The 24,832-nt window shown below is 49.7% G+C and overlaps 1 protein-coding gene across 3 annotated transcripts in view; it reads left to right on the plus strand.

Annotated features, from left to right (window-relative positions):
• The first annotated feature begins 13,137 nt into the window (after nt 1-13,137).
• The window catches only part of GAD1 (glutamate decarboxylase 1 (brain, 67kDa)), a 45,412-nt gene continuing 33,717 nt past the window's right edge, over nt 13,138-24,832 (plus strand). The window contains exons 1-3 of one of the 3 annotated variants that reach the window (XM_011945918.1): nt 13,138-13,636; nt 15,109-15,253; nt 18,653-18,715. In XM_011945918.1, coding sequence (XP_011801308.1) covers nt 15,172-15,253; nt 18,653-18,715 — 145 coding nt within the window. In that variant the 5' untranslated portion in view covers nt 13,138-13,636; nt 15,109-15,171. Of the gene's footprint in view, nt 13,641-13,847; nt 14,004-15,108; nt 15,254-18,652; nt 18,716-24,832 lie in introns of those variants that run through there. The other 2 variants (XM_011945920.1, XM_011945919.1) reach the window with 2 other exon arrangements.

Genomic DNA, 24,832 nt, shown 5'->3' on the forward strand with positions numbered 1-24,832 from the left:
TAGCCAGGATGGTCTCAATCTCTTGGCCTCGTGATCCGCCCGTCTGGGCCTCCCAAAATGCTGGGATTACAGGCTTAAGCAGCCGCACCCGGCCGAGTCTCCCTATCTTAAAGTCAGCTGATCAGCAAGGTTAACTCCATCTGCACCCTCAATGCCCCATTGCTATATAACCTAACATATTTGCAGTTTCTGGGTACTAAGATGTAGACATCTTGGGAGCAGAGGGGTGCATTATTTTGCCTAACTTCAGGAAGTATTGAGTAAGTGTTAACTAGTGTTCATGGTAGGAAGCTTAAAAAAGACATTTGGGCTGGAAATATACCTTTATTAGGAGTCATCAGTTAGAGATAGTAATAAAAAAAACAGAGTGAAGGACCCATGGAGACAGTGTAGTCCAAATAGAAGAGGACCAGGGATAGAATTATAATGATCACCAACATTTAAGTGGCAGTCCATGAAAGAGAAGTGCACATAATAGACTGAGAAGGAACAACCAAGAGGAAAATTGGGAAAGCAAATATAGGGTGCACTGCTGGTTTCCTACTCAGCAACTATCCTTTTCTCTTTCTTTGCAAAGACAGTCCTGATTCTGTTCAGATATTCACTCCCCACATACATAGCCATGAGACTCAGCCAACCAGTGCCTGGCATTTCTCTGGTGACTGTTATTGTTCCCGAGATGGACATGTGACCTACTTGTTCTAAAAAGATCGAGGACTTTATTTCATGATTGGAAGGAGATGTTCCTCCATTCTTCTGGTTAAGAACCAGGAAGCATGCTGCTCTAATTTCTGCTGGCAGTTATCTCATGATCATGAGAGAAGCTAATCTTAGGAAGAAGCTGACGCTGTGAATGGGAGAACAAAAAGAACCTAGGCCCCTGATAATGCTCAGCCGCTGAATCGACCGGACTGGGAGCCAGCCCTCTGAGTTTATGTTATGAGATAAACTTTCTTATTGTTCAAGCCAGTTGGATCAAGGTTTCTTTTACCTGCTGCCAACAGGCTCCTAATTGATATTGAGCAGCACCACAGAAACCCAAAAAAAGAGTTTCAAGGAGGCTGCAAAAACCTGCTTTGCCAAAAGTCGCAGAGAAGACAAGTAAGATAAGAACTAAAAGGGTAATTGGATAGCAACAAAGAGGCGGTTGGTGATATTAGGGAAAGCTGTGTCAGTTGAGTGTGGATTGGGGGTGCTGTATTACAGTGAATTTGAGTGCATTGGAGGTAAGAAAAACAAGGCAAGAAAAAAGATGAAGTATCATTGGAAGACATAAGGTAAGTGGAGTATTATTTGTAAAACATTTAAGATCAACATGTTTACCTGGACAACATAGCAAAAACCATCTCTATAAAACATATAAAAATTAGCTGAAAGTGGTGACACATGCCTGTAGTCTCGGCCTGGGAAGCTGAGGCAGGAGGATCACTTGAGCCTGAGAGTTTGAGGCCACAGTGAGCCGTGATCTGATTTTGCCACTGCACTCCAGCCTGGGTAACGGGGAGACTCCATCTCAAAGCAAGCAAGCAGACAAACAAACAAACAAATAAATATTGATGAGCCTGAGCCTGTTTCACAGGATGGATGATAATAACAGCTACTGATAGCCTGTTATGTGTTAGGCACTAAGCATTCAGATGTTAATGTGTTTAATCCTCATAACACCTGTATGGAATAGACGTTATTATTCCCAATTTACATATGAAGAAAGTGAGGTGTAGAGAGGTAGAGAGTAACTTTCTAATGATCACATACCTGGGAACTGGCAGATTCAAGTCCAGGTCATTTTATTCTAATACCCTGCCCTTCACGCTATGGCTTCCTCCCTATGAGGCCAGTGGAGAGGAACAGATTGAAAAAAGGAATAACTTACAAGGCATTTATCTAATACTTTAGAAGATCCATGTAAGGGAACTTTAATACATGGCAGTGTTTAGTTGAACCACTGTCCCAGCAGTCCAAGTGTGGAATCAGAGCTGTGTCTCCTCTTCTCCAGTATTGGTCCTTTCATAGCCTTCAATTACCCTACATTATTTTATATATTAAACAAGGTGATAACCTGCCCTTATTTATTTATTTATTGAGACAAGATCTCACTCTGTTGCCTAGGCTGATGTGCAGTGGTGTAAACACAGCTCACTGCAGCCTCAAACTCCTGGGCTCAAGTGATCTTCCCACCTCAGCCTCCCAAGTAGCTGAGACTACAGGTGCACACCTCCACCCCCGGCTAATTTTTTAATACTCTGTAGAGACTGGGTCTTGCTATGGTGCCTAGGCTGGTCTTCAATTCCTGGCCTCAAGGGATTCCTCCCACCTCAGCCTCCCAAAGTGTTAGGATTATAGGTGTGAGTCACCATGCCCAGCCTGCATTTACTTTAATTACAATGTTTATTTCCCTTTAGCTTGATCCTGGTGGACATGTAAGATAGACGTAATTGTGGTATTTGCCTGAAATATTGATGCTGGTCACGGGGGAGCACGTGAACAGAGCTCATGGTACCAGCTGTGAAGTCAAGCCTATGGCCATTGGAAACATTGTGGAGTTCGGGGCAAAAGTCCTATACCATGAGGTCTTGAGAGTTCACAAGAGGCAAGTAAGATAAGGCCTCCAAGGCCAGACTAAGGAATATAATGGTCTCTCTGATTGTCTCTCCTAATAAGCCCCCCACTCTCATAGGATATGAGTTATAATGGAGCAGGCAGAGCGTACAGAGCTTGGAGGAGCTTGGAAAGTAAAATGTTGGGAGAAGATACTGGCTTGCATAGCCTGTTCAAAATGTACCTTTCTGAACCAAGAGACAGCTTATGACACATACCATAGTTGGTTCCTCCATATCCATTCCACCCCAGATGATAAATCTAAGTTAATCATGGTAATCCTATCCGCTTTGCTACTAGTTATTGCTAGGCATGGGCAGAACTACACCAATATCAACTGATGAAACATCAGCAGGAGTTGGATATTAACAGGAAGCAATGGAGCCCTCATGGCTGCTGGTGGCCATCTTAGAACCAGGAGTAGGCCTCATGCTGAAGCCAAGGCTAAGAGCAGCAGAGCAGAGCGAAAAAGGAACCTGGTCCTTGAAGACATTTTCTCACTATGTAAAACAATACATTTTCTTGCTGTTTAAACCATTTTGCTTCAGATTTTCTATCACTAGTAGCTGAGAGTATATCCAACGTATCTGCCACAGCACAAGAAGCATGGTAATGCCAATAACATCTCCTAAGACTGTGTAAGTCAAAATGGATGCTTAGGTTACCCTCAGGTCCCCAAGGGTTCATGACCACTCAAAGCCAAGGAAGAGGAATTGGTAGGTCCTTCTGTCAGTCAGGATAAGCAGAAATATGAAACTGGTTAAAATGGTTATGTCTGGGTTTTGCAATTGAGGGGAGGTAGGTAAGAAGAGTGTTACTTTTCATTTTACACCTTTTATTTATTCCCTTAAAATTTTAAAATCATGGGCCTATATCACTTTTATAACTAAAAACTTTTTTATTGTAAACCATGCCTAGCATGCAATTTATCATTTTAAGTATTTTCAAGTGTATACTTCAGTGGTATTACGCACATTTACATTGCTGTGCAACCATCACCAGCACCCATCTCAAGAACTGCTTCATCTTCCCAACTGAAACTCTGTCCTCATCAAACAGTAACTCCTCATTTCCCACTCCCACTAGCCACCATTCTACTTTTTGCTTCAATGAATTTGACTACACTAGGTACTGCACATAAAAGGAATCATATATGTCATTTTGTGACTGGTTTATTTCACTTAGCATGTCTTCAAGGTTCATGCATGTCATAGCATATGTCAATACTTTATTCCTTTTACTGCTAAATAATATTCCACTGTATGCATATGCCACATTTTATTCATCTATTCATCCACTGATGGACATTTAGGTGGTTTTCACCTTTTGGTTATGGTGAATAATGCTGCTATGATAACACAGGTGTACAAGTATCTGTCAGAGGCTAAAACCTTTTAAATTAAGCATATACATGGGGTAGGGGAAAATATGGGGGTGAGGGGGTTACTGAAAATGCTAACCATGGTTGTGTTTGTGTGATGAGGTTATTTCCTTTTTCATCATTCTAAAGTCATAAGCTTTCTTTAGCAATCATATATTACTTGAAAGGAAAGAAGACGTATAGTTTTTGAAAGAAAAAAACTTTAAAAGAGAATTAAGGTAAAATTGACCTTAGGATCAGAAAAGTTAATGTAAGGAAGGAAATCAACATTCGTGGAGTATACAATTATGTGAGGTGTTTTAGCAGGCCTTAGTACTCTTTCTGGTATGATGGAAGCTTTTAATGAGGATAAATACTAATAAATAAGCCAATAAATAGTTCATTAAGTACAGGGGGAAAAAAAGTCACCTGAGGTAGAAATTTGCTCATTTTCATAAAATATTAACCAGTAGTACATTTACAAATTGCTTACCCTGATGACTAATTGGATATTTAAGCAGGGTTAATTGCAATCCATCACAAATAGCCCCCAAAGTCCCTGTTTTCTTAGGATTTATTATGTAGTTCCTGTTGCTGCACAACAACATATATTTTAATACTGAATTTTCATAAACTCCTCCCTCTGCTTTTTAATACTTCATCTATTTTGTAACAAGGCTTTTGGTGTCCCATGCTCTCAGGTCCCTAATGTATCTTCATCTCTAATAAAGATTATTCTAAATGTCTTTCCATAAAAAGACTTGCTTGAAAGTAACTATTCTTTAAGATGATAGATTTCACAGTTCCCTGCCTACCACTGGACAATATGTTAAGAGGAAAATCTCTTTCCCATCGAAACAGGCACCAAATTCAGTTTCTTCGAATTGGCATCAGAAGAACCCAACTAAAGGTGGGAACAGAGTAGTTTTTCTTTTTTTTTGAGATGGAGTCTTGCTGTGTTGCCCAGGGTGGAGTGCAATGGAGTGATCTCAGCTCACTGCAACCTCCGCCTCCCAGGTTCAAGCGAGTCTCCTGCCTCAGCCTCCCAAGTAGCCGGGGTTACAAGTGCGTGCCACCATGCCTGGCTAATTTTTGTATTTTTAGTAAAGGCGGGGTTTCACCATTTGGTCAGACTGGTCTCTAACTTCTGACCTCCAATGATCTGCCCACCTTGGCCTCTCAAAGTGCTGGGATTACAGGTGTGAGCCACGGCATCTGGTGAAGGGACAGAGTATTTAAATCAGCAGGCAATCTCCTCATCTAAAGCCACCTTCTCTTAGCTCACAACCTGCCAATGAAAGAAAATAAGAGAAAAAATAGTAAAAATCATATGTCACTACACAAAATTAAGGGAATACTTCAAGAAACTTATCTCAAATGAAAACTTGCTAAATTGAGCTTTCTTTGAAAACCTGTCAAAGCAGACTGGGTGCAGTAGCTCACACCTGTTATCCCAGTACCTTGGGAAGCCGAGGTGGGAGGATCACTTGAGCCCAGGAGTTCACGACCAGCCTGGGCAACATAATGAGACCCTGTCTCCATAAAAATTAAAAAACCGAAACCAAAAAATTAGCCGGGTGTAATGATGTGAGCCTATAGTCCCAGCTACTCAGCAGTGGGGATGAGGTGCGAGGATCATGTGAGCCAGGGAGGTCAAGGCTGCAGGCAGGCATGATTGCACCACTGCACTCTAGCCTGAGTGACAGAGTGAGACCCTTGGCCCCCCAAAGTGCCATCATTCTAGGCATGAGCCACAGTGCCCAGCCTGCAGTTTTAAATATAAGGATAAAGAAAAACCTCACTAGGAAAAGAACACTTGAACATTTGAGTAAAGACCAGAATGAGAAGGAACAAACCCTACAAATGCCTAGAGGAAGAGCTTTCCAAGCACAGGGTTGTAATTACAGAGTCCCTGGCCCATTCTAGTTCATGTTTATGAAACAGCAAGGAGGCCATTGTCCCTAGGGTGGAGTGAGGATGGGATAGAGCAGTACAAGAAGAACTCAAACAGGTAACAAGATCAGACTGCGTATGTAGGGCTTTATCGGTATTATAAAGACTTTGTCTTTTCCTTTGACATGTGGAATCATTAGAGGGTTTTGAGTAGAGGAAAGCCATGATATGAGTATGACCTAGTATTTTACATTGTGTGTGTTAGGGAAGGAAATGAGGGATAGTAAGAGCAGAAATAGAGAGTGAAGTTGTTAAAGTTTGAAAGTAGCTCCACCAGAATTTACTGACAGATTGAAAGGAAGAAGTCAGTGATAACTCCAAGGTTTTGGACCAGACCAACTGGAAGGTGGAGTTGCCTCTAGTTATTTACAGAGATGGAGAAAACTGTAATAGGAGCAGGTTTGGAAAAAAGCATCAGGAATTCAATTTGGGACACCTTAAGTTTCAGATGCCTATTAGAAATCCAAGTGGATGGCCAGGTGTGGTGGCTCATGCTTGTAATGCCAGCACTTTGGGCAGCCGAGGCAGGTGGATCACCTGAAGTCAGGGGTTCGAGACCAGCCTGGCCAACAGGGCAAAACCCCGTCTCTACTAAAAATACAAAAATTAGCTAGGCATGGTAGCACATGCCTGTAATGCCAGCTACTAGAGAGGCTGAGGCAGAATTGCTTGAAACCAGGTTGTAGTGAGCTGAGATCATGCCACTGCACTCCAGCCTGGGCGACAGAGCAAGACTCCATCTCAAAAAAAAAAAAAAAAAAAAATCCAAGTGGAAAATTCAACTGGATATATCAAACTGGAATGTTGGACAGAGGTTCAGGGTACAGATATCAATTTGGGAGTCAAAAACATCTAAATTTTTTTATTTTAATTTAAATAAAACTTAAGATATTTAAAACTGCCAGATTGGATGAGATTACAGAGGGAGAAAATGAAAGTAGGAAAATAGAAATGATCAAAAGATTGAATCCCAGCAGAAATCCATAATTATGTGTAAATGTCACCTCATCACAAAACTGGCTCGCTCTCTCCCCTTCCTAGGAGAGTCTGAATACTCCATCAGAAAACTTTCTCTACAAATCAAACTATCTTTGTACACTAATAAAAACTTCTAAGGCACTAAAGAGGAGGGTTTTGAGTCCTATGTCAGGGAATGATCAGTAGCTCTAATAAAAGAAATTGGCAAAATAATACAAATATTATGCTTAGCTTATACATCCCAGGAGAACAAATTTAAATTGATCAAAATCACTGTTGAACTAAGGGGAAGGAGCAGAAGCAGCAATTAACATGTATTGAACACCATTAACTAGGCACAGTTGCACTTGCTAAAATGGGTTCTCTCTCTCTCTCTTTTTTTTTTTTTTTTGAGACTGAGTCTTGCTCTGTTGCCCAGGCTGGAGTGCAGTGGCACAATCTTGACTCACTGCAACCTCTGCCTCCCAGGTTCAAGTGATTCTCCTGCCTCAGCCTCCCAAGTAGCTGGGATTACAGGCATGTGCAACCATGCCCGGCTAATTTTTGTATTTTTAGTAGAGACGGGGGTTTCACCATGTTGGGCAGGCTGGTCTTGAACTCCTCACCTCAGGTGATTTGCCTGCCTCGGCCTCCCAAAGTGCTGGGATTACAGGCATGAATCACCATGCCCAGCCTAAAATGGGTTCTATGAGCATCAAATAAGATAGCCCACAAGGCTGATATTAACACCCGTTCTACTTAGAAGTAAACTTGGAGCAATCATACAATAGCCGGTAAGTAGAATCTAGATTTAAACTCAAGTCAGACTGACTTCAACGTTTTTGCTTTTCTCCCAGCAAAAGCTGCCCTGAGGGCCTCAAGAGGTTCTTGAGTCCATGGTATTTACAACATGAGAAGAGTCGCCAGTGAGAAGAATCACAAAATACCTGTAATAATAAATTGTTTCAGATGAATGAAGCCTCCTCCGGTCTTATCTTGTACCCTAACCCTCCCATTATGGGGGTCTGGAGAGATTCTGTGATTTTTTCCAAGGTCTGATGATTATTGTGTGACAGAGCCAGAAGGCTTCACTGAACAAGCGTAAGGCGCTGGGACTGAGGGAAGAAGAAAGCATTTGCAGTCCCCTGCGCACTAGGAGTATGGTCTGGGAAGTCCTGTAGCCTCTCTGGACTTAAGTTTCCTCATCAAGAAAACAGAAGACCTCAGGTGATAATTAACTGAGAATTCATACAATAAACACACCACACAATTTCCCTCAGACTTATTTCCTACCTCTATAATATGAGCACAATTATTAGTCATGTTGTTAAAGAGAGAGAGACTGCAAGAGAGACCCAGATACAGAGAGAGAGGTCTCTAACGTCCCCCACAGACCCCAGCACCACCACTGTTAGCCAGTCTGGGCCCGCAGTAAGCAATTCTGGGCAGCCTATGCCAGACTTTCCTCTGAGTTCCACCTTGCTCCTGCCTTGGGTTTTTTTCTTTTTTTTTTCTTTTTTTTTTTGAGACAAAAAAAAAGCCTGTTGCTCAGGCTGGAGTGCAGTGGCATGATCTCGGCTCCCTGCAACCTCTGCCTCCCGATTTCACGTGATTCTCTTGCCTCAGCCTCCCAAGTAGCTGGGATTATAGGTCGTGCACCACCATACCTGGCTAATTTTTGTATGTTTAATAGAGATTGGGTTTCTCCATGTTGCCCAGGCTAATCTCAAACTCCTGGCCTCAAGAGATCTGCCTGCCTCGGCCTCCTAAAGTTCAGGGATTGCAGGCGTGAACCACTGTGCCCCATCCCCCTTTGCCCTTCTTGGTATTAGAGAGTGCATTCATCAGCTATTGTCACAATATTTGATATAGTTTGGATGTTTGTCCCCTCTAAATCTCGTGCTGAAATGTGACCCCCCAATGTTGAAGGTGGGGCCTGATGAGAATGGCAATCAATCATGCACCCCTTCTCTTAAGGTTCTAGTTTCCAGGATTAGGGGAAGAAACCTGGCCTGGAATAGAAATTTATTAGATTCTCCACAACTAAGTCAGAACTTTCCAGAACCTTTTCACAAGTAACAGTCCCAGATACCTATGTTTGAAAATGGGGACTAAATATCTGTTATTTTAAATAGTTCAAGAACTTTTACACTAAAAGAAATGAATAAATATTAATCTCCTCAGTCTCCCATGAATTCTGTATTTCACTAAAGCATCTCAGGTGGGACATCCTCCTTTTTGCATCCCACCCTTTTGGGGAAGGACTGATTTTGCCTTGGTTTCTGTTGAGATCAGAAAACACAGATATACCTTTAAATCTCCCCATCAGAATTACAATCCAGAACTATATTTCCTTGGTTTCCAGTTTTGCAGTGAAACAGTTTCTTGCCTAATATTCAAAGGTTCACTACCTTTGGGACACAGCTAGGTGGGAAAGAAACAGATGCCATGCATCCCCTAGTCTTTCACCAAAGGGACATACCACCCTGGGTGTTTCAGGTCACTTCCGGATCACTTCTGACCATTTGAAAAGGCCATGCTTTGTGAAATACGGCAGGGATGAGTATTAGCCTGCATTCTTCCTTGAAGAACTGTTCCCTTGGGAGGCCTGTTGTTTCTTCTCAGAAATTGTAATCTATTGCCACCTGGTGGTCGTTCTGTGTTCGTGTTTAGAATAGCAAGAATTGGGCGTTTTAAGATTTGCACAAGGAGATTTGCCCAAACACAAGTCACCCTGTCCTCCTTGATTCATTTCTTTGTATTAGAATATTTTCATCTTCTGACTGTCAAGGGGGAAGGACCATTTGCCAATTATCCGAATAATCCAGCTCCCTTCTTTAGAAGTGACTGTAATTCCTAGAGTCCTCTCCAGCCTTCCAGCATTCTGCTGTTACCCCTCCCACCGTCTCGCACTCTTTTAACCCTTTCCTACCTCCCAGCTGTGAGTGTTGTGTGGTCTGTTGGGATGGGGGTGTGGATTTAGCCATGGTCCTCCAAGAAAGTCCAGAATAATTCAGGGAACTATCTTTAAAGTACAAAAACAGCAAATGGACCTTAGCTCCAACTTAAGCAGAACGAAAGGTTAAGTAACGCTTCCCCCAGTTCTCGTCTCGGGAGACAGACGTTTAAATGGTGAACACTGCCATTTTTTTTCTTTTTGGTCATAAATTAGACACTTAAAATAGATTTTAAAGAGCCAGCTGAAACGAACCAATACCGTGGCTCTAAATTACGTTTCCTGGAGGCTAAAACTTCTAAGTGCGTCAAAAAAAAATTTGACGTGTCCTGTCTACTCACCTTGACTGACCACGTTTTAGGCATGAAAATCTCCCCGCAGCCCGTTTGGGCGCTCCTTCAACGCCTCACGCTCCTCCTACCCACCCGCTTTTCCCTTTGCGGAAAAGGCTTGGCCCCAAATCCGGTTGGAATATCCTTAAACAATCCCCCACCCACCCACGCCGGGGAAAGGAATAAAGGGCATTGTGGGCGGAGGGTCGTGTTCCCAAGTCCCAGCTGTGGTTGACCTAAGGAAAGATTATCCTCGGCAAGACAGGGTGGAGTAGCTGGGGCTGCAAGATCGCAAATCCCTAACGCCCGAAAGAGACTGGAGGGGTCGCACATCGCCCCCTCCTTCTTCTGCCTTTGAGCGCCGCGCGTTCCCATTTCTTCAAAGCGCTTCAACTACAATCGAAACAGCTGGGCGGATACCACTCCCTTCCGGGCCACCCCTCATCACCGGTTCGAGTCCCTGGAGAGGATATCTTTTTTCCACCCCCATTACCCCAAGAGTCCTCCCCGAGGAGTAATAAAAGATTAAAGGAAGAGTGAAAGACATAAACAAAAATACAGGTTTCAAATGTTGTTTAGAGCCGAATGACAACCACGGCCACTCGTAGTTCAAATTCCTACCCGAGAGAAGAGCAGTGGGCGAAATACCTCATGACCCAACTAGGCAAAACAAACACTGCAGTTACTGCCAGGAGTGGAGTGCTGGGGCAAGCCTGGTGGGTTGGCCCAGAGCTATTGGCAGAAGCGAACGAAACAGAGGCGTGGGGACCAGAAGGGCGGGCGCTGTCCTTCGTGCTGAAAGATCTATGCCCTACCTCAAAACTCAGTATCTGGATGGGGTAGAATTCCTGGCCTTCAATTCCTTACCATTCCTGCTGTGCCCAAAAGTCCGAGTTGGAGGAGGAGATCATTGAAAATTAAATCAAATTCATGAAGTCTCTAAGTCCGCTCCTCTCCCTGCTTCACTGGAATGTCCACTCCCGGCGTGCAGGATAATATAAACCGCAGGGACAACGCAAGCTCCAAAAAATAAGTGCTTGGCACACAGTAGGGATTAATAAATACACGTTTAATCAATTATTGCTTATATTCAATTAAACATTCTAAACAAGGACGGGCAAGAGGCTTCATTCCTCCCCTACTCACCATAAAGGAGAAAGAGAGGGATGTCCTCAAAGCTGGACGGACTCAGCTTCAGCTTGCGACAGACACCTAGCCTTGCAGGAGATTCCTTCTCCAACGAGATTATTTTATTGGCTAAAACGTTAGGGGTGTTTTGAACTCTGGGGTCAAAGGAGGAAATGGTTGTAAATGTCTCAATCTCGTGCCACAGGTGAAATAAACGAATCTTCATTTCCAGGGAATCACGGGTTTTGGGAAACGGTTGAGGAGACAGGGCGAGCGGGCGTCTATGCTGGACAATGAAGACCGAGGGGCGCCGGGAGATGTGTTGCCTCCTCCCTCCTGTCTCCTGCCCCGTGCATCTTGAATGATTTAGCACTGGCACCTGGCTCCCTGATTGGTGCGACCGTCTCGTTTACGGAAGGCTCTAGGAGGGCCGGTGGATGGAATTCCGAGCTTCACCTGGTTGTATGCCGCCCACTTCAAGCGGCGCCGAGCAGAGTGGTTTCGGGGGGACGTTTCCTACGTGGAGCAGGCACCCCCAGCCTGTCCAGGCCCAAGCCTCAGTGCCCAGTGCTGCAGTCACCGCGCGCCCCGCCGTTTAGGATGTTTTTGTATCCTTAAAAAGTGCCCAAGATTTTATTGTCAGGAGAAGACAAGGCGACAAAACAGTAGTTTCTTTAGTACCAAAGGCAACGCGATTATTTCAAACCCAACAGCGAGATCCCTCTTGCTGATCAGACCATATCTGCCCAGGGCGGACCCTTCGATCTCCCTCGTGGAACTCTCTGTGATTTATAACTTTTTTTGTGTGTGTTTCCGTTGTGTTGTAGTGAAAGGCGATAAGACATTCAAAGAAAACGTACGGGCCTCGGCTGAACCAGTGAGGCCCCAGATGTGCGCATAAATAACCCCTGCGTGCTGCACCACCGGGGGAGAGGGGGAGGACCACGGTAAATACCTGTAGAGGAATCACTGCCTACACAGTGTTACCCAGACACGCGCAGACATCAACTTTTTTGCCCTAAAGAAAAAGAAACGGGGGTAGAAGAAAGGGGAGAACTTAAATTAGTGACAGGGCGGTGAGGCAAGGCATGAAGAGGCAGGCTGGCGCGTAACCGCCTGGCCAGCAGCTCCAGGTGTGGGCTCCTCTCGGGCGCTGGAGGAGAGACCCGGGAGCGCGGGGCCGGTCGGTCTCTGGGCTCTTGGCGCCCTCTGGTGGGAATTTCTCCATCAACGCATTTTTAAGGCGAGGGGCTTTTCCCAACGCAGTGGTTCTTTTAACCGTGCCTAAATATTGCAGTGGGAGAATCCTTAAAGCGCGTGAAATCGAAGGGGAAGTGGGCCAGGGCAAGGGGAGCTGGTCCGCCCCTCCCGGGGCACCTCTGTGCACAGGTTCCCCATGCGCGTGCAGCGGCGCTCGTGCGTGTCATCAACCTTCAGACATGATTAATCAGGAGGCCTTCTTTTCCCATCACCAAGGGGGCCAAAGCGAGGAGCGAGCTCATAGCGAAAGGGACGTGGGGTCCTTTTCTCTGCCGGTGGCACTGGGTAGCTGTGGCCAGGTGTGCTACTTTGATGAGGCCCAGGGCTGGATGAGGAAACTAATTCCTCCGTGGTCTGAGAGATCTCCCCTCATTTCTGCCTCCTTTGCCGTTACAACAATCCCGGCTCCGTAGAGAGCCAACGAGGACACGACCCAGAGCGCGCTTTCGCTCAAGGAAGCGTTGCAGGGTCACAGATTTGGGGGAATCCCGGGGAAAAGGACTGAGGCAAAGCCGCCGCTGGTCTCCGACAAGACATGGGAGGGGGAGGGGAAATGGGAGAGGGGAAAGGAGGGGAGGGAAGAAGAAACGCTCAGAAAGGCAGAATTCTTCGTAGGAATTATCTTTTCCCTGCTCTCACCCGACAACCTGCCTATTTCCAAAGGAAAAAAAAAAAGCGTGTTGAGTACGTTCTGGATTACTCATAAGACCTTTTTTTTCCTTCCGGGCGCAAAACCGTGAGCTGGATTTATAATCGCCCTATAAAGCTCCAGAGGCGGTCAGGCACCTGCAGAGGAGCCCCGCCGCTCCGCCGACGAGCTGCCCCCGCGAGCAACGGCCTCGTGATTTCCCCGCCGATCCGGTCCCCGCCTCCCCACTCTGCCCCCGCCTACCCCGAAGCCGTGCAGCCGCCTCTTCGAATCTCTCTCTTCTCCTGGCGCTCGCGTGCGAGACGGAACTAGCGAGAACGAGGAAGCAGCTGGAGGTGACGCCGGGCAGATTACGCCTGTCAGGGCCGAGCCGAGCCGAGCGGATCGCTGGGCGCTGTGCAGAGGAAAGGCGGGAGTGCCCGGCTCGCTGTGGCCGAGCCGAGGTGGGTAAGCGAGCGACCACCTGGACTTCCCAGCGCCCAACCGTGTCTGTTCAGCCAGGTCCTCTCCGCCCGCGGCTTCTCAACCAACCCCATCCCCGGCGCCGGCCACCCACCCTCCCGAAATGAGTGCTTCCTGCCCGCCCTAGTCCCTGCTCTCCACGGGTGTGCTGCGCAGGGACCCCCCGACCCCCCGCCCTCGTCACTCTTCTTCTCTCTGCCCGCCGGATTCACGCCCCGGGGACGCACAGAGGCTGCGGCTCTACTTGAAGTGGGGCAACAGCGATTTTCCCTTGAGCTTCCATGCTGCCAGCGCCTGTCCCTCCAAAGGGCGCCTGGCCAGCAGCAGCCAAAGGCGCTACTAGGAGCGGTAACCTGTTACTTTCCCAGCGGCCGTGGTCGACCCGCTGCCGGTGTTGCTGTGCGAGTGCGCGCGCGGGGCTAGGTGTGAGGTCGGAGGGAGGGTGTGGAGGCGATAGCCGATGGGTGCTTCTCTGCGAGGTCCTCGATCTACCCAGATTCTCCCTCACTCTCTGTCCCAGGGCCTTCGGGAGCCATCGCGCCAGCGCCGAGAGTAGAGCAGGGGCGCCGCGCAAGATCTTTGTCCGCCGCCTCCTGCGCGCTGCGCGCAAGTTCGTTTCCCCGGTGACGATCCCCATTCTTACCTACCCCACCCTCTCTGGATCTGCACCGCGAGGAATCTGGGGTCCTCAAGGGGCTAGGTAGAGGAGAAACGCTGAAACCGGACCGAAACCTCGCCCTAGGCTTAGCCATGGCTAAAAACCGGCAGGGATAAGAGGGAGACAAGCAAGGTTCCGACTCGCTGCTTTCTGGCTGTCTGGAGTGCAAGGTGACTGTGGTTCTTCTCTGGCCGAGTCCGAGGGAGAACATAAAAATATGGGCCTTTTTCCTCTCTCAGCTTGTCTCACCAAAGTCCCTGGTCCCCGGAGCAGTTAGTGTCTTTCTTTCCAGGGAATTAGCCAGACACAACAACGGGAACCAGACACCGAACCAGACATGCCCGCCCCGTGCGCCCTCCCCCCGCTGGCTCGCACGCCGGTGCTGAGTGCCCAATGGGGCTTGTAGCGGCTCGGCTGGAAAATCGCTCACTGAGCGCTCCCCTGTACTCCTAGCCCAGTCCCCCACACCCCCGCGTCTTGTACTGGCCTTGGACCCCCCACCTCGACCCTGCCTCGTGTCGGCACTTCACTCTAGGTCGTGCCGATGCACCGCCAGACTCGAGACCGGCCCAGGGCTACCCTGCCCGCGCCCCAGTACCGGAGCTAACGTGCACGTCTCCTCTGCTGCCCCCCCCTCCCGTGCACCCCGACCAGGCGGGCTCGCTGCCCTTCCTCCCTCTTGTCTCTCCAGCGCCGGATCTTCCAGGGGAGTCGTCCGCGCCCCCAGCTGCTCAGTCCCTCGGGTGTGCAGGACCCCGGAAGTCCTCCCCGCACAGCTCTTGCTTCTCTTTGCAGCCTGTTTCTGCGCCGGACCAGTCGAGGACCCCGGACAGTAGAGGCCCCGGGACCACTGAGCTGATGGCGTCTTCGACCCCATCTTCGTCTGCAACCTCCTCGAACGCGGGAGCGGACCCCAATACCACCAACCTGCGCCCCACAAGTAGGTCCCGCCCCAATTTTCTATCAAATGAACTGCGGGGAAGACGGGGGCGCTGGGACGTCGGGAGGCTGAGCTGGCGGAAAGGGAAGAGGGAGTGCGGAGATAATGGAGGCTGGGAAATAAATGGGGCTCTAACCGGGTCCCTGCCAGAGGTCATTTGGCTGTCAGGGGCGCTAGGTGACTCCCAGGGCACCGGAGAGCGAGGACCACGCAAGGTCCGAGTGGCGGCGATCGTTGAGGGCTTCGCGGCGGAGGAGGGGCGCGCAGCCAGTGTCGTTTTTATTCTGTTGTGTGTGGTTTCTTTGCTTCGTGGGACGACAGGGGTCAGGGCAGGGGGCGGAATGAAGAGCCGGGAGCCCCAGCAGGAATAAGAGTTTTCAGTCTCCGGCTTTCGTTGAGCCAAGATCTAACCTCCTCCTTTCCCCCTGCGCTGTGCTCAAAGTCTGTAATCAGCGGAAATTTGGACGTTAATTGCAGCGTTTAGAAAACTCAGGGTCCCTAATTGCTCCAAATTTGCATCAAGCTATTGACGAGTTGGGGAGAAGCCAGGGGCGGGAAAGGTGCATAAAACTGAGACTGAGCCTTGACATTTCATACAATTAATTACATCTCAGAGGCATAAATAAATAAATAAAGCGGGGAACGGGCAGCATTCTGAGTGGCAAGAGATGGGGAACTGGGAGGGGGCAAGAAGATTTATCATAGAGAGGAGAGAGCACCTCTCTCCTTACCCCAGGCAAGAGATCTGTCAGGAGGTGACACGTCCCGAAAAGAGAGAAAGAAAAGAGACCCCAGATTAAAGAGGGAGGAGGATTTATGCTTCCCTGTCTTAAGTGCTACAGGCTCCTCAACCCATTTCCAGAATCTGTCTTTAATTTTATTTCCTACCTCTGTAAAGGCTTGAGATGAGAAAATTGTTTTTCTTTCTCCTTGTTGGAGTGAAGAAGTGTCTCCTGACCCCACCCCCCCTAAAAAAACTATCAGCTTCAGACTGTAAGGGTTCCCGCTCCCCTCTTTATTTATTTTGTTTCTGAGATGTAATTAATTACATGAATTTCCAGAATTTGTATACAGAAAGGGCTTACGAAGGACAATGTGGTTACAGGGAGTGCTTATATGATGCGCTTTTATGGCACTTTATATTTGAGAAAATAAGTATCCTCATCAACGAGGTGGGGATTATTACCGGAAAGCCCCTTTAGACGCTGGCATTGGTTCCCGGGCAGGAGGTCCTGTGTTAAGTCCTCAGGTCTCATTCCAATTTTCTTTGCAGCTCCCTCTTCCCGCCACCCAGGAGGGATACAATTACCCACACAACAAAGAGCGGCTCAGGAGAGTCGCCAGCCCTGGTAGCATATGAACCAGGCACAGGCGTTGGAGCTGGTCAGGGCAGGGCGGGAGGAACGCGAGGCCTGCGCGCCTTTGTGTGTTGCTTTAACCTTGATGGATTTCTTTTCTGACGCTTTCCACATTTCCCACCCGCTTTTGCCGCCTGGGGGTGGGAGTGGGGGGTTAGCAAGCAGTTGTGTTAATTTACCCTCCACTCCCGGCGCACCTACTTCCCGGTGGCCGCCAGTCGCCGGTGCAAATGCCCAGTCACAGGTAGGAGACCCCACAGAGGCGACGACCTGAATCCGCACGTGGCCTGGTTTGCCTCGAAGCTAAAAAAGAGAGCCGGAGACCCTGCTGTGAAAGAGCAAGCAGCACGAGTCCCAGGCACATTGTTGCGGGCCCTTAGCCTAGCTACGGCATCCGCACCCCAGACTTCACAGGAGCGCTGGGCGCTCTATCCACTCTCACCCTCCCTTGCAGACAATACCCTTGCCCACCCAGCTAGCTCCACTTCTCTGCCCCTTTAGAGTATTCTGGGAGGTGGCCTTAGTGCAGGCAACCTTAGGCACTCTCTTGTTCCAGCAACCCTTGGGTGGGACTTGGAGCCCTCCTTGTCCTCAACCACTAGGTCTTCCCGACCCTTGCTACATCAAAGGGGCTCTCTCCCTTGCTCTCCCCGTCTCCCTTTCCCTTTCATTGCAGCCTCCAATTTTGAAAGGCAGTGCAATGTATCTGACCTCCAACTTCCTTGCCAAGTGACCTTGGAAAACTCATGTAACCTCTCTGAGCCTCGATGTTTTTTCTTTGTCAAATGACTCTTAGATCAACACTCCTGCCATAGGACTGTTACGAGAATTAGATGAGATGATGTTTAAAGTGAACGTACTTTATCAGGTCCAAATAGCTCTTTATCCGCCAGGTATTATTAGGGTTTCGCTTTTGCACTGATTTCCTGTCTGTCACTGGAACTCCATCTGTGAGATGTCTCACCGATGTCAGGCTGTTTCTTCTCCCCGCTGGGGTTCTGTTGTGCTTCGGGTTTAATTGATGTCACTCTCCTTATCGCCTGCAACACTTGTGTGAAGCTGGAGGCACCAGGAAGGGTAGGGTAAGGGATGGGAGTGCTTGGAGAGCTTTGCTTTGAGAGATTGGAAGGGGATTTCGTGCTGGGCTCGCCACACCAGCCCGCTTAGGGGCTTAGCGGGGATGGGGCTGCTTTCCACGCTTCTTGCTGGAAGTTGAGCCCCGAAGGCAGCAGGTAGACCTTGAGGGGTTTGAGAACAGCCTGGAAAAGAAGGAAAATCCAGCAGCACCTCCACCCTCAGTTGTGACTCAGAGGAAGGGTGCTTGATTCCATTTACCTGTGCCTGCTCCAGACCCAAGATGTCAGAGGGAAGGGTTAATGAGGGGCAGGTTGGGAAGAGGGGCCAGGGATGAGGAACCGAGGCGCACTATTGTCTTCCCCACTCCCCGGTCTGACTGAAGAGCAGCCATGCGAGCCCGATCATCTAGTCAAATACTATTTTTCACCCAATTAATTCTTGAACTCTTCCGCGACCCCATTTCATGCCAGTTTATTTTAAGCTGCCAGTAGGCTGGAGACCCGCCAAGAAATTATGAGACGTTTCGGTCCCAGATGCCTGTGTTCCCTTTCTGGGCTACTGTGGTCGCCCTTTGAGTCTGCGGGGCCTGGCCAGTGGGTGTTGGGTAGTTTGAGTCTGCGGGGCCTGGCCCTTTCCGTGTGGGTCAGCCTTCACCCAACTCTGACCCCACCTCCGGGGCTGCCGGGTGGGGGTCGCTTGGGGGCCCGGAGGTGTGCTGGGTGCCCCACCTCTCAGAGACACCGTTCTATATTTGAAGCCAGGAGCAAGAAGGGAGTATGATGGGGGCTCAGAGGGTATGCCTGTGGGCTCACAGATTTGGCTCCTAGCTCCTTTCAGGAAGGAGCTTTTAATGAAGAGCTCCGGCAAAGACCTCATCCTTCCCCAAGAAAACCATTGCCCTCCACCCATTTCCCCACGGTCGGAGCCTCCCTGACCGCACCTCTCTCCCTCTCTCTCGTCCTAGCGTACGATACCTGGTGCGGCGTGGCCCATGGATGCACCAGAAAACTGGGGCTCAAGATCTGCGGTAAGTGACAGGGCCCGCTGGGGCCCGGCTGGGCGGCAAGGCGCGCAGACCTTTTGGGCTTGGGAGACCGGGACGCAAGCGGAGGGGGATCCCGGCTCTTGGGTCTGATTTTCTAAAGTAATTACAGCCAGCACAGCCAGCGACGACGCTCCCCTACAGTCCCTGACCCTCCTCTGCCCGCCCCAGACCCGGTCCTCAGGGGTCTTTTCCTCTGGAGTCCCCAATCCCCAAGACCCCGTGGAGCGAACGCCGGGTGTCCTGCCTGGGCGCAAAAGCGGGAGGAAGGCGCCCCCGCGCGGCAACACCACTTTCCTAGCCCCGTGCGCAAGCAGCTCCCACACGGTGCTGTGCACTTTGCCTGCGCGTCCCAAAGGTTGCGTAGAAAAGGTGAACTGATCTGGCTTGCTGGAGAGCAGACCAAAGGCGCGGTATCTGCCTAAAGCTGTAGCTGACACGTCTCTCCCGTCCCCTACATCATCGCCTACCCCTCACTCGCACCTCCACCCGCGGTTGGGTCACATTGAAAGTGGTCTCTCCACCTTGAGGGGTTTTGCCTTGAGATGTCATAACGGATTCAAGTTTCTCTCTTTGGGGCTTCGGAGGTTAGGGAAAAGGATTGCCTAGAGCCCTCCATGACCTGCCTGGGGGAGGCACGAGGGTTTGCCTGGCGTATCCTTGAAGGCGACGACGGAAGGAAGGGGATGAGCAGAGACAAGGAGTCGCAGGGGGCGAAAGGACCGGGCGGTGCCGGATGAGATTTGCCGGGAAGGAAAAAAATAGATCAGGGAGCTGGAGAGGAGAAAGAACTGCTCTTTGGAGACAGGAGGGTCTGAAATGAAAACGCCCAAGGGATGTAGTTTTGTTTTTGTTTTTGTTTTAAGGAAAAAGGGAGATTTGTTCGAAGGGACACAGCTGAGTGACTCCGGCTGAACAATAAGGACTTGCTTTCCTTGCTACATTTCACCGTCTAAAATTCTCTAGCCTTATCGGGCCAGAAAATACGGATGTCCCCGGGCAGAGGTTGGAGAGGCGGGGGAAGATTAACGAGGGGCTTATTAAAGAGCCATCCGTCAGCTGCTGCGCGCGGGAGATAGCGGCAGAGCAGGCGCAGGACACGCCCGCCCGCCCGCCCCAGCCCCAGAGCGCCGAAAGCCGCCCGCCGCCTGGGTGCTCTCTGCGCCTGATCTTCCCAGCCTCCCCGGGTCCTGGGGCGAGGGCGGTGACAGTTTGCAGTCAGAGCAGAGCAGCCGCTTTGGGGAATTACTCCCTTCCCTGCTTGGCTGCGCCGCGCCTTCCCTGCGTTTCTGGGGCTCTCTCCTCTAGACCCTGGGACATGGCGTTTACCGAGGAAGGGGCGCTAGATTCCTAGACCCAGCCATTTTCCACCGAAAGCCCAGCCCTGCCGCCGGGTGGCCTGGGGGTTTGGCCTTCTCCCCAGCCCGGGACGCCCGCCCGTGGGGCGAGGCCAGGGCTGCATCCCTGTGCTGGGGCGGCCGCAGGCTGGAGCTTTGTTCTATAAATAGCCCCGTCCCACTCCCACCCCCACCTTCACTCCCACCTCCACCCCCACCCTGCCGCCATTCTGGGCTTAATGGCCCGTTTCGCGCCAGGTCCCTTCTGCGGCCGCGGTGCTCGGCTTCTGCAGCCGTCATTGTCATGCAGCCGGGCAGGCAGAACTGAGCGAGCCCTGGGCGCTCGCCGCAGCCGAGGACAGGGTAGGGGCAGGCTCTGGGTGAGGGCTCCTTACCCGCGGTGCCTGACCTGCTGAGGGTAGGGGGCAGCCCTCATTCACTCCCATCCTGCCCCCTACTGTCCCCTGCTCCTCTGGCTGCAGGCGCTCCACTTCCGCAGGAATAAAAGGTCTAAGTGCTTCTTATGGGGACATACCCGACAAGTTCAGAAAGGGTAAAGAGGAGGGAAAGAATGGGGCTTCGCTGGGTCCGGAAATAGGGAACCAACCCGGAGTTGGCCTCAAATCCCCCTTCCCCACTGTCAGCCAAAGCCAGGAGGGAGAGCTCCTGGGGGCTACAGTCCTCCCTGTTTCTGCTCCCCACAATCCAAGGTAGTCTGTTGAGGAGAAATTGCCTTGGGCTAAAATGCTCTGCTTTTGGGGTCACAGGTTAGGAGGCTTCCCATTAGGTTTGATTCTGAAAGAAAACAAAACACTAAGAAGATTTATTTTCCATACCTTGAGACAACTTTGGCTTTCCATTTTAAGCTAGTGGAGGCAGAGTGCAGTCTTTGGTGTTGGCCCTAGGTAGGTTCACAGCTCCTTGCCTTCCTACACACACACACACAGCTCCCTTCATCCCTGGAGGGATGGACCTGGAGGGTCCCTTCTTGACTTGACATCATCCAGGTTGGTTTGCCCTTTCACATTAAGAGAGCAGAGGAACTCATGGTCCTCTTCCCACTTCCAAACCTATTGCCCTGGATGACTCTCAGAAGCACCCTCAGTGCCTTGCCAAAATATTCAACCCCCACCCACTCTCCCCCTGCCCTTCCCCAAAAGCCATGGAATGAAGCTGCAAGGAAGGCCCTGGGCCCCACTAGTGGTAGGTACCCTTAGCTCTGGAGGCAGAATCCCCCAGGGAGAGTAATCAGCTAGAAGAAACCCATGGTCTTGCCAAGAGCTGGAAAGTGGCTGTAGGCATGGTGGCATGACCTAAATACGATGAGTTGCAGGGATCCCTAAGTTCTGGCTTCGGGCTCTGCTAACTTCCCAGGGTGTCCTTGGGCTTCCATCACTTATCTCTTGCTGCCAATTACAGCCCCTGAGCTGTTTTATTTAGCCTACACTGTGTGTGTGTGTGTGTGTGTGTGTGTGTGTGTGTGTGTGTATGTGTGTGTGTGTGTATAATTTTGTATCAAGTGCCAAACCTTAAAAATAGATTTCAAGTGTTCTCTTTTTCTGGTTTCACTTGAAAAAAACGAGGGGTGGGGAATGGGGGCGGGGAAACATGGCAGGTGCTGTTAGCCAATGAAAATCAGAAAAAGAGGTCATGGTGGCTCACATCTGTAATCCCAACACTCTGGGAGGCCAAGGTGGTAGGATCATTTGAGGCCAGGAGTTTGAGACTAGCCCGAGTAACATAGGGAGACCCCATCTCTACAAAAAATTTTTAAAATTAGCCAGGTGTGGTGGCCACATAGCTGCAGTCCTACTACTCAAGAGGATGAGGCAGGAGGATCACTTGAGCCCAGGAGTTTGAGATTACAATGAGCTATGATGGCGCCACTACACTCCAGTCTGGACAATAGCAATAGAGTATGACCCTGTCTCAAACAAAAACAAAAACAAAAAACGAAAAAGAGCCCCTCCGTCTATGCATATGCAATTCCATGTCATAGCTTGCTGAACAGATAATATGCTGAGCTTCAGCTCCCACATGTCCTGTTGGCCATAGGTGCTTATGCCATGCACAGCTCAAAGCCCCACTTGGCAACAACTGGCTGGAGCCAGATGTTTTCTAGCTACACATACATGTGCACACATGCACACGCACATACACATACACTCTCTCTCATTGGGCCCCATAAGCCTTTGAGTTTGGTAGCAGGGGTGAGGAATCCGCAGCAGGAGCTCCCTTCAGCTCAGAGGTGGAGTCATGACTTCGCCCCTTGCAGCCGGCCAGTGTGCTAGCACCCAACCAAACACAACTGCAGCTTTGCCTCTCCTCTGCTTTCCTCTTTGCCTCTAAGAATGTAGAGCTCTGTGACCAGTTACTCACAGGCTTAAAGTAGGTCCTCCAAGCTGGGGTGTAGAGCAAGAGGGAGTACAGTCGGCTTCATTCTCTGGGGCCCCTTCTTACAGGACCCCTTGCTAGCCAGGGAAATTGTCAAGGCACTGACCTCCATGTCATCCACCACCTCTTCATCCTTGGAGAAGCAGCTCCTTCCAGGGCCTCTCAGAGCCAAGGGAGGCCTGGACCACCTACCTTTCTGAGGATCCCAGTATTTTAGAAAACAAACACCTTCCTAAACAAAGTGAAAGACATGGCAGTGTATATTACATGTTTAGACTAGCAAATTAATTGTTTTTAACATAAATTATAATGCAGTGTAAGTGTGCTATTCATAAAATAATTACAGGATTTAGAGAGGATTCTGATTCCTAGTACATTACTGGAAGTGCAGCCCAAGGAATGGGATGCAGGTTTAAAGCTGTGTCATAGGGCCGGGCACGGTGGTTCGCACCTGTAATCCCAGCACTTTGGGAGGCTGAGACAGTGGATCACCTGAGGTCAGGAGTTTGAGACCAGCCTGACCAACATGGTGAAACCCCCATCTCTACTAAAAATACACAAATTAGCGAGGCGTGGTGGATGCCTATAATCCCAACTACTCAGGAGGCTGAGGCATGAGAATCACTTGAACCTGGGAGATGGAGGTTGTGGTGAGCCAAGACCACGCCACTGCACTCCAGCCTGGGCGACAGAGTGAGACTCCATCTCAAAAAAAAAAAGCTGTGGCATAATGATCATCCGTCAGCCGCATCAGGGCATCTCTGGGAGAGCCTGTGTCAAAACCTCAAGCCGAGTTTCTGCTTCCTGCAGCTGCCCAGAGGGAAGGGGCTTCAAGGTGGGGAGACTCAGGGAGTGAGTCAGAAGCCTAACCAGACATCAGGGACAACAGAGTGGCGTTTCTGCTGGGTAGGACCTCACTGCATGAGGCCACATGGGTTTGATCTTTCAAGTCTGGCAAATTCCACAGCTCAATGTTCTGGGACGAGGGGAGCAGTCTCAGAGTTCAGGTGCCATCTGATCCTGCATCCCTCTGGCAAATGAGCGCTGGCTCCTGGTTCTGGACTTTGAAGATTTGGAGGAGGAATTCGGGAAGTAGGCAAAGAGATATGGAAAAGGATACAACCTCATCTTTATACCCAAGTGTAAAGCTCTATTATAGTGTATTTACCCCCTTCTCATGTCCTTTGGGCTTTAGTGATAAATGTAAAAGGTGCTGGGAACAACAAAAAGCTTGGTGCCTCTGCTTTCCCATTCTTCCCTCCAGAAATAGCCCCTGGCTCCCTTGTGTGGGAGGATTCTAATCACCGCAGCCTTCCCATGCATCCCTCCATCTCCCACCCATCACAGTTGAATTGTAGTCCTGGGAAGCAAAGCTGAATTATCCAGATTAACTTGTCTTTTTGCACCTCTTGGGACTTTCTTCCAAGTCTGCCTTGTGACACGTGTGACTCTCCAAGGATCTCAGTATTTACAGAGACAGCTTTGGGGTCACCAGAAGCTTGGAACATTTTTCTTTTCAGTGTATTGCAATTTGGGATAAGACTAAGGCTGAATGGAAGGAGGAGAAGCCAAGGGAAAGAGCAGGTGTGCGGGCCAGGAGCCCCACAGGGGTCGGTGGAGATGTGGAGGGGAGTGTGCTCCACGCTGGCAGGTTCTCCTGCCCTTTTGGCTCAACTCTCCTTCCCCATTTGCTGCTGGAGTTTGTCCTGCTGGCCTCAGGCAGAAGAACTTTCCACTCCCTCTGAGGGGTGATGAGGCACTGAGAATCCCACCCTGGGCTCAGATCCTTCCTGTCATCTCTGTGGAGTTCTTAGATGACTATTTTTCTTCCAGCATTGGTCAACATCTGCCAGGCTTGTAGGCTCCTAGAGGGCAGGGGATCTGTTTCACTCAGCTTTATCGGTCTCCCATCCTAGATGCTTAGCAAGGTGCTTTTGTACAACAGGTGCTCAATAAGTACTTGTAGAATTAAATGGCAACACACATAAGATTGAAGCTTTTTTTGTCTTGCAATACCTTTATTCGAGGAGAGGGGGTGGTACAAGAAAAGCTGCATTCAGGTTTGCATTCAGAAAAATACCACTTATGTTCAACCCTGTGAGCATTACCTGGTGCTAGAGGAAAGTGTCTGCCCGAAACCTCATTGTTGGACCTCACTCCTTCTCCTTCTGCCGTCCTCACCCCTCCTCCTTCTGCTGTCCTCCCTCTGCAGTCCTCACCCCCCTCCCTCTGCAGTCCTCACCTTCCTCCCTCTGCTGTCCTCATCCCCCTCCCTCTGCTGTCCTCATCCTCCTCCCTCTGCTGTCCTCACCCTCCTCCCTCTGCTGTCCTCACCCTCCTCCCTCTGCTGTCCTTACCCCTCTTCTTCCCT

Source organism: Colobus angolensis, unplaced genomic scaffold (genome assembly GCF_000951035.1).
Source record: "Colobus angolensis palliatus isolate OR3802 unplaced genomic scaffold, Cang.pa_1.0 Scaffold247, whole genome shotgun sequence".
Taxonomy (NCBI): domain Eukaryota; kingdom Metazoa; phylum Chordata; class Mammalia; order Primates; family Cercopithecidae; genus Colobus; species Colobus angolensis.